The sequence below is a fragment of the Carettochelys insculpta genome, chromosome 1 (genome assembly GCF_033958435.1).
Source record: "Carettochelys insculpta isolate YL-2023 chromosome 1, ASM3395843v1, whole genome shotgun sequence".
NCBI lineage: Eukaryota > Metazoa > Chordata > Testudines > Carettochelyidae > Carettochelys > Carettochelys insculpta.
The window spans coordinates 265749626-265759204 of NC_134137.1; the positions used below are offsets into that span (position 1 = coordinate 265749626).

The window sequence follows — 9579 nt, forward strand, 5'->3', positions numbered from 1 at the left end:
AGGACAGGCACCAATTTATACACATTGTGGTCAAGAAGTCATGGTGTTTGTTAAATTCTTGCCATTTCTTCAAAATGCATTTGTCCCAAATTCATGCCAATAAAATCTTAACAATATGCAATTATGCATGTTCTGTCTATACATTCACAAAATGCCTTGAGTCCAAATAGTAGGTCACCCTGTCAAGAGTCTTCTGTTAATGTATTAAGGATTTTTGTTGATTTATGCAAGGTTTATGATTGCATTGTGATATGATCCCTGAAAATGGATTTCTTTTCGATGCTTTCAGAAAATGTTGACAGCCAAAATAGGGGAGTATTGGGTGGGTTGCTGGTAATATTTGTATGCTCTTTGTGGTAGGCATGGTAGCAGTAACAGAGATGGTTTCAGATACTAAAGAAATCCACAACTACGCATTGGTGGACGTAGATTAGGAGTTAATCGTGAGTCTGCCACCTGCATGTTTTTAAAAAAAAAAAAAAAAAAAAAAAAAAAGTCTGGAGGGAGCAAGGCAGACTAGGCATAGTTAAGGGACAGGGGTTGATCATATATCTAAGTACGTTTTTATTTTTCATTCACCCAATCCTGAGGCCCCCGTGCAGTTTTTCACTCCGCAAACTCCCGTGATTTTCAGCAGACTTCTGCCAGGGTTTGGCTACTTTAGCGCTTTAAAACATGTCTGTGAAGCTTCCACAGATTGTTATAGATGGTGTCATATTTAATTGTTCTGCTTCGTTCTTGTCAACTTTGTGGAAACTTAAATTTTTGTTAAGGAAGATAATTTCCTTCTGGTATATTTTGTACTGTGTTCTCACAGATTGAATCAGCTGAAGTCTCTGGAAATAGTGTGATATGCAGCTTTCTTCAATATATGGAAAAATCAAAGCCTTGGCAGAAAGCTTGGTGTGTTATTCCTAAACATGAAGCTCTCGTGCTGTACATGTATGGTGCTCCACAAGTAAGTAGAGAGGGAATGGAGAAAAAAACAAATAGGAAATCGTTTACCCCCCTTGTGGCATAAGAACATAGCAGCCATACTTGTTCAGACCAAAAGTCCATCTAGCCCGGTGTCCTGTCTTCTGACAGTGGCCAGTGCCAGCTGCCCCTGTGGGAGTGAACAGAGCAGGTAATCATCAAAGCGATCCCTCACCTGTCATCCATTTCCAGCCTCTGACAAATGGAGGATGACCAGGGCAGCAGTTGTGGGGAGGGAACATGTAACGTGAGAATAAGGAAAGATTTGTATATGCAAAGCTGGTGTACCCATGTCAGTCCCGGTACATTAGAGAGACTGGGTGGGTAAAGTAGTACAGGTTGAAACTCTCATCCAGAACCCTCGGGATCTGACTGGTGCTGGATGAGAGAATTTGCCAGATGATGGGAGGTTAGTATTGTCTAGCACATTACCAACACTTCCACTGCTTGCTGGGCTCTTAGAAGACATTTAGGGGTAAATTACAGCTAAATAGCATCAAAGAACAGTGCAAGCCAGGACTGCTGGGTGTCAATGAACTTTAGAGATCATGGGAAATTTGGCCACACCTATGATAAGTGGCTGTTTTGGCTAACTAAAATCATGCCAGATTATGGAGTTTGCTGGATGAGAGAGTTCTGGATTAGAGAGGTTCAGTCTATCTTTTATTGGGCTAACATCTATTGGTGAGGGAGATAAAATTGTGAGTTATACAGAGTCCTTCATCGGGTCTGGGGACAGTCAGCCTGCATTGTGAACCAAAGAAGGTTTTGATCAGAATTTCTTTTTTTTTCCTAGGATGTTAAAGCTTTGGCTACAATCCCTCTACTGGGCTATGCAGTAGATGACACTCCAAGAAGTGCTGACCTCCCGCATAGCTTTAAACTGACCCAGTCCAAATCTGTACACAGCTTTGCAGCAGACAGTGAGGAACTGAAACAGAAATGGTTGAAAGTCATCCACTTAGCTGTCAAAGGTGAGACCCCAGAATGTCCAAATGAATTGCAGACAAGTTTAGAGGAGCAACCTGAATCATCTAAAAAATCTGAATGCTGAAGCTCAAGACCATGTTCTGTTTAAAAACAAACAAAACAAAAAAAGTCAGATTCTTGGTTAATTTTTCTTTGTGCAAACAAAAGAAGCAAATTCTCCTAATTACTACAAGCATCTCTTAGCACTTTATGTTGTAAAGATACTGATCTATTTAGAGATCACTTTCTTATATTTATGTTCTATCAATAAAGTTAATGTACAGACCCATTCCATACATTTTAAAAGAAAAAAAACATAAATGCCATTAAAAGAACAAAATCTTATTAACTTTAGTGTACTCGTTTGTTTCAAAGTAAATTACATTGTATGATTCACTTGCTATTGGGTTAAGTTTGCTACTTCAATAAAGAATGTGGATATTTGATGGATCCTTTACATGTTAGATCTTTAGCAGTATAAAAGATATACCTCTGCATTGCCAAAATAGATCTATAGAGAAATATACAGGGACAGTTTGGTTTATTGTATCTAAGTTTATAGAATTACTTTGACAATGCTGTACATATGTTGTATTCACTTTTTTTATGAACATTTCTTTTACAGTAGTATTGGGTTTTAAAATGTCAGGAAAACAATCTAATTGTTTTCACTTCAGAAATTAATTGCTAAAATATGAAAATATAAATACACTATGTACAGCATTAGAAAAATTGTAATTGGTTTATTTAAAATAAGGCATGTTTTCTCTTGCTAATTAAGCAAAGGGTTATAAATTGGAAAAAAATCACTTTAGTGGTTTGTTTAATCAGTTTTCCCTTACTGATCTTGATAAGTTTTGTACATTAAGAATTTTTTTTAAAAAATACTAATTTAGGTGGTATGTAATGTGTTTGAGTTCCAGCTGTGTTTTTTAAAGAGTAGGTTGTTTTATTTTTGTTCCATGCCTGTTCCTGTTCTGAAGGTGCAGTGCTACCTTTCTAAAATCCATTATGTGCTTCACCAGTTAATATCCTGGTCTTATGTGGTCGTCTGGGATCATATATTTTTTGTCTATCTAGTCATAGCAACATTTGGACATGTTTAATGTGTTTTAACTTTCACAAATGCACATATTGCATCCGCTAGTGAGAACTAAAAACTATCTGCAAGGATTATTTTACATCATACAGTATGAATTACGATAAGAAGTCTGACCTGATGTATCTTGATTTTCCATGAGTAATCCTACTTCCTGTTGCATTCAGTAGGACTGCTCTTGGGAGTAAAGACTTACCTGTTTGAGTCAGACTCTATTGGGCCCCTGATGAATCTTTGTTTCCGAGTAGCTTTTTGTATAGGTGCAAATGACTCCACTATAGGTGGATTCCACTATAATATTTTGCATGCAATGTAGCACATTATAGTGCGTATGCAATGACTGGCTTTCAGACCGATTGGATAGAGCAAGTTTAATCAATTGCTAACTTTAAAAATCCAGTATAAGTCCTTTTATTTTCTAAAATATAGACATTGATTGAGTCAGTCTGATGTCACAAAATTCAGGCTTATGTAGTCCTCTTATAAACTCTGGGAGATAGAGCCAGAGACTTGATTGGGTCCATATTTACAATTAAATAAAAATTAGTAACTTGAGTCAAGATATTTTACCCTGCTTTTTTTCCTCACTGTAAGACAGACATTACATTTTTTTAGCATTGAGGGTGAAAGAATCCTTCAGTCACCTGTTGTACTTACATATAGTCATTCACCTAATGCCATTTAGTTCTGTGTATCCCAAATCTGTCTGTATTGCCTAATACCTAGGGAGAACAGGGTGAATAAAAGACAGTTGCAGCAAATTTTGACTAACATACCTCTTATGCAACCTCTTTGAAATCAGTGGGCCAGATTCTCATCTCAGTTGTACTAGTGTAAAGCTGGTGTAACCCAGTTTAAACCAGATTTCTGCCCTGGTGAGATCAGAACCTGCCCTCATAAAGTTGCCCAGAATGCTTGTTGTTGCCGTTTGTGTCCTTGATCTTCAATGGTCTGTGTATAAACCTGTTCACTACATTATTTTAATGCAGTCTTCAGTGTGCAGCTGGTGTGGTTTTTTTTTGTTTGTTTAAATCTTAAGCAGTGTAAAGAGATTCATATATTTACCGTAAAGTTGGACCCACTTATGTCCCTTAGGTTCATGCTGGTGCACTGAGGTAAACCGCTGCATGCATCTGCTCATTTTGCGTAGAAAGTGATGGGTGATTTGGCCCTTCCTGCAAGAGCATTGCATTCTTTCCCCAAATAGTACTGTGTTTCCTAGGAACATCCAGGGTTAGGCTGAGCTCTAGCCAGAAAGAGTCAAGATGTTTTTTTCTATGTCTGTTCTCCATGGAGACCTGCCTTTAAAAAGAGTTCCCAAGGTAACTGATGGGTTTTGAGAGCCTGGTCAGTGCACCTTTGGGTGGGGCTATCATGCCAGTCCCCTGGAATTTTATAGATATTACATGATCTAAGATGTTTCAGAGCCTGTTCCTTGAAAGGACAACTGCCTCACCCACCCAGTAAAAAGGAATCATATAAGGAAAACCTCACATACTCTGCTTTGCCACCTCTCACAGGAAGGGATGATCTGGACTAATCTGTATATTCTAGAGCATTTGTCTCTCTGTGTGTGTCTGTTCATGAACGCATCCTAAACCATCAAATTGAGTATACAGCTTCCTCTTATCATAACTTATAGGAAGGTCAGGGTTCGGTTGTGCCAGGAAAATGCAATGTGCCTGGAATGGGATTGCTTCTGCTAAAACAGAAAGGGAGGGTTCTGCTAGATAATGACAACATAGGTGCAGCAGGGGATATGGGATGGAAAGTGGGGAGACTTATACTGTATAATGACCACAGTGGGCAGCAGGGGGCCAGAGAAGGGAACTGAGACAGCTGTAACCCCACTGGGTCAGCAGAAGGCAGGGGTAGAGAAAGGGATCGCTCTCTACTATGTACCTGAGAGGAGAGGCGGAAGGTCCAGCTTGCTGCATTCCTCGCTGACTGAGGACTGCAGGGGGCAAATGAACCTGGGCCTTTCCCCTGGCTGGGCAGGGGGACACACTCCTCTGGTTGTACCCACTGGACCTGCTGCTGCCATGGAGAGACACTCACCTGGCCCCAAGCTGCTGTGATGAGAGAGGGCTAGAACAGCCTTCTCCCTGGGGCAGCCTGCTTACTGAAACTCTCATCTCTAGGCCCACCACAAAGCAATGATTTCAGTGAGGGGGAAAAAAATTTAGTTAAGGCCCTGAGAAACACCAGACAAATCATCTAGTGATGATATATAGCACTAATGAAGTGCTTCATATTTTCAAAATGCTCCCAAACATTAACTTGGTCTTCCTTGCAAAGCTTCTAAGTGGGCAAGTATTTTCCCCATTTTCCTACAGAGGGACAGTTGAGAAGCAGGGTTTGATCCTGCTTAGAGCAGGGGGCTGGACTCGATGGCTTTTTTTGGTCTCTTCCAGCTCTACTGTTCTACGATTCTACGCAAAAAGAATTGACTCTTTTTTGAGAGATTCTGAGTCCCTGCAATTTCTTCAACTGGAGTTTTGGAGAGTAGTCAGCACCTCTGAAAGTCCAAGTCCTAAGTGACTTCTTTGAAAATCAAACTGAATTAGGGATTAAGCCAGTACCTGGTCCACGTTAGCTCATTTTGAGCCACTAAAGTTTGTGTGAATCAGTAATTAAGTTTCTGACCAAATAGTTTTTCACTTTATTACAGTACAGTCTGCTCAAATCTCTTCTCTTCTCATTGAGCATGGGAGACCAGGAAAGCAAGAATTATTTGATCATGTGTGCCTTCTACAAGTATAAACACTTGCCAACCATTCTGAAAAATACAGTGGTTGAAAGAGGTTGCTTTTCTGGAGCCAGTGACAACTCAAAATATTTTACCCAGTATCTCACAGGCTAGTCCACATAACCATATGCAAAAACATACGTTTAATTTTAAAATTTGACTGCAAAGACACTGAAACTGGTAACTACTATGCTTTAATTCCTGTGATGGTAGAACATCTGAATTGCAGTGAAAAAAATTTTCCATGGTGATAATTTAGATTGTGTCCCAATTTCAGCCCCAAGTGAGTTTTTAAAAGCCAAGTTCCCTAAAGAAAACACTGACAAATGTTCATTTTAGTAGCATGAGTAGATGCTACCATACATGTAAGTAACAAATGGGCATTCATTTATAGTTAATGTGAATGCCTTAGCTACATTATTTGTTTCATCACCTCTATTTTCAAGCAGTGCTTACTTTAAAATCTTTTATGTGATGGAGAATATATTTATGCAATTTTGAACTTATCAACTATTTGACTATTTTACATACAACAAAACCTGTGTGTAAGGTTCCCCCTCCCCCACATATTCTACCAGAACTATATAGCTCGTCAAAAAGGTTCAGTCACGTTTGTCAAATAATGATACAATTTACAAAATAACTTTTCAACATGTTTTTCTTATGTCTACAAGCACATAACTTCATTTGGTAATCTTATCCATTATTTTTAATATATTTTAAACCTTTTGCACTACCGTTCCCCTCTCTCTTGTTATGGCTTCATGTAATTACACTGTAATGATTAAGGGCTGTTAAGGCCTGTAGCATCTTGCAGCCTCGCTTTTATTGACTTTGGCAAGAGTGTTTTTTGTATTGAAATAATTCAGTTCAAAAGGAAATTTTTTTAAAGCAATCATAGAGGGGGTAATCTTCTTCCCATTGTAATGGAATATTAAAAATATTTAAAGTGTGTGTGTATAGTATAGTTACAGCTTTTTACAAAGAGGATCTGAAAGCTCTTTACTAATCTTTTAAAAAACCTCATAAGACCTTTGAGGGTTAAAGATGTGTTATTTCTTCAATTTAAATATAAGGAGTAAATTGAGACAGAGAGACTAATTACAAAACAAATGCCCCAAGCCTATGTAGGCTTTGAAGAGGTTATTGACAAAGATTCAAAAAAGTTCTAAGTTGAGTGGTCAAAACTTTGAATCTTGAAAAAGTGGCAGAAAACTTCAAGAATTTGTGTAAAACCTTTCCCCCACTTTTAATAGGTCTGTAGTTGCCCAAATTTCTAATCTCAAGAGGGAAAAACAGAGGGATTTTCAAAAAAAGTTATCACCTCCCTTCCCCCGCTTTAACCAGTTCTAGGACTACCTGTTTTCTACTGGAAAATTTTAAAACCCATAAAATATATAAACAATTCTAAGTAATAAAAAATGAAACCCATCCATGAAAGTATATAGGGGCAAATCATGACCTCTGTAAATTGGTGTAGCCCCAGTGGAACCGAAACAAATGTGAAGTTTTATACTAGTTCTAGATCTGTACTGTATTATCTGAAGGCGTGCTCATGAAAACCAGGATCATTCTATTTTAGACACGCTATAGCTACTGCCACTCACCTGGATTCATAAGCCCAGATCCAACTCAAAATTGAGTTCTTAATCTTCTATCACAGTGTTGCAATCTCCAAACAACTAACAGTGGTGTAGGTGACAATAAGCAGATGGAAGTCCCTGAGAACAAATCACATGTTTTCAGGCAGGTTATCCAAATACTTAAAGAATGGGGTCAGTCAATATCAACCATTGGATGAGCCGAATCATCTAACACTTAAAAAAACAAAAACAAAAAACTGAGGTGTACATAGCTCTAACTCTGCAATGGACACTTTGTGATAAGCTTAAAATGAACTATAAACAGGAGAACTTGCTTTACCCCAGCTGTTACATACCTCTTGGCCATATTGATAAAACGTAGTTAATTTACCAGTCTGGTTCTGAGCCATTGGACTGTAGTGAAATACATTCTTTGGATGGAAATCTACATCTGCCAATCACATTTCTTCTTAGTCCTTTCTGCTTGTTATAAAACAATAGGAAGGCTTAATGAACATATATTTAAGACAATTCTAACAGACTGATCTGATTCAAACAGCATTTTACAATCAAACTACACTGTGAATTAAAAATATAGGTAATCTTTTGACAAAATTGCATATATCTTAAAGGGATTAAAAATCAATGTGTAAGTAGATCATACTTTAATCATCTGTTTTTTTCAACTGATTGATAAACTGAAATTCAGGCTAAATATTCAATCTGATTGTTTTGTATGGCCTCTCTATTAAATTACTTTCAGATTTATTCATGGCATTGACATCCCCATCATTCCAAATAAAAGTATATATTTTTTTCTTGACTAAATAGTAAAGCAGATGACTTCCATGAATAAAACATACTGTTTCTGTCAATGTGCAATACTAACCTGGTTCAATTTATAGTTTGTTCTTGTGGACTCATTAACTATTTATGATGGAAATATTTAAGAAAGGTGAGGAAACAGTGTCAAAACATCTTTCATTCATAGGTGCCATGATGTTTAGAGGAAACAGGGGCAAGATTGTATTATATGGGGAACCATTTTCAATAGAAGAATAGCGTTTTACATACTGTAGGATATCTCCTGCTATCACTTAAGCTAATGGGAATTCGACTGTTTACTTTAGTGGGAGTTGGAGCAGCCCTACTGTATAATATCAGATATACATGCAGAGCATTAATATCTAATTATGAAAATACTGTTTGCAGTTTAATTTAGAAGAAACTGAAGTTTGTTTTAAAAAATACCCACTGTTTTGAAGAGATGTAAATTTGCTCTGTTTCTACACTGAATTGCAAAATTTCAAAAGAGGCAAGATGTAAGGTGTGCAAATATAAGTGGTAATGTTTCTGGTTAAGAAATATATGAATGTAAAATATTTGCAGATATTGTATATATTTTGTGTAATATATGTACATTTGGTCATAAAGATGGGAGTTGGGGTATTGTAAAATTAAGCACTTTAATTCCTGTTGAATACTTAGTTTGTATGCAGTAAAATAAAAGCATCATTAAATAAGTACTGTTGACAGTCTGCCCATGATTTATTTCTGTGCCAATAAATGATTTAAAATGCAACATTAAGCATATAGAGGACTGTAGAAAATAAGGGCTCTTCTGTGCAAGTAAGTTGCAATGGCTTAACCGATTATATGGTCTTTAAAGCAATGCTTTTAAAAGGTCATGTGGATATTTATTTTAGTTTAAATTAGGCTTATTTTTATTGAGAAAACTGTACAAATATAAACTCTGTTTGATGTTGGTAAGCTACTTGGAAGTATTACTGTGAACACAGTTGTATCGTAAATGCCCTTCCAAACAAATAAAAGAGAGCTGTTGACTTAATTTGTTTAACCATTGAAATGTAACTTCTTTGGACAGTATCCTCTACTTAAGCACTACCTTGTCAGGTCAGATGTCACACTGGAAGTGAAGTCACCTAGCAGAAAGTTTCAGGTCCTCTTCTATTAAATTGGAATATTTCTGGTATTTTTACAGTTAAAAAAAAATTGGGGCAGAATTCTTCAGAATTTCATGTGGATCCTAATGACAAAACGGAGCACTCCCACATGAGACCACTTATCTCATACAAAAGAATCCAGTTGGATTTAAATACATATCCCTAGATTATCACGAGCGGAACAGTTTATGTGCAGAGAAACATGATGTGCTAATTTCTGGAAAAGGTTATAATTGTTTG

The 9579-nt window shown here is 37.1% G+C and overlaps 1 protein-coding gene across 4 annotated transcripts in view; it reads left to right on the forward strand.

The window, feature by feature from the left end:
• Window positions 1–8899, forward strand: part of FGD4 (FYVE, RhoGEF and PH domain containing 4) — a 218236-nt gene extending 209337 nt beyond the window's left edge. For all 4 annotated transcript variants that reach the window (XM_075006715.1, XM_075006727.1, XM_075006735.1 and 1 more), the window contains exons 16-17: window positions 818–958; window positions 1772–8899. In XM_075006715.1, coding sequence (XP_074862816.1) covers window positions 818–958; window positions 1772–2029 — 399 coding nt within the window. In that variant the 3' untranslated portion in view covers window positions 2030–8899. The remainder of the gene's footprint in view (window positions 1–817; window positions 959–1771) is intronic.
• The last annotated feature ends 680 nt before the right edge of the window (window positions 8900–9579 follow it).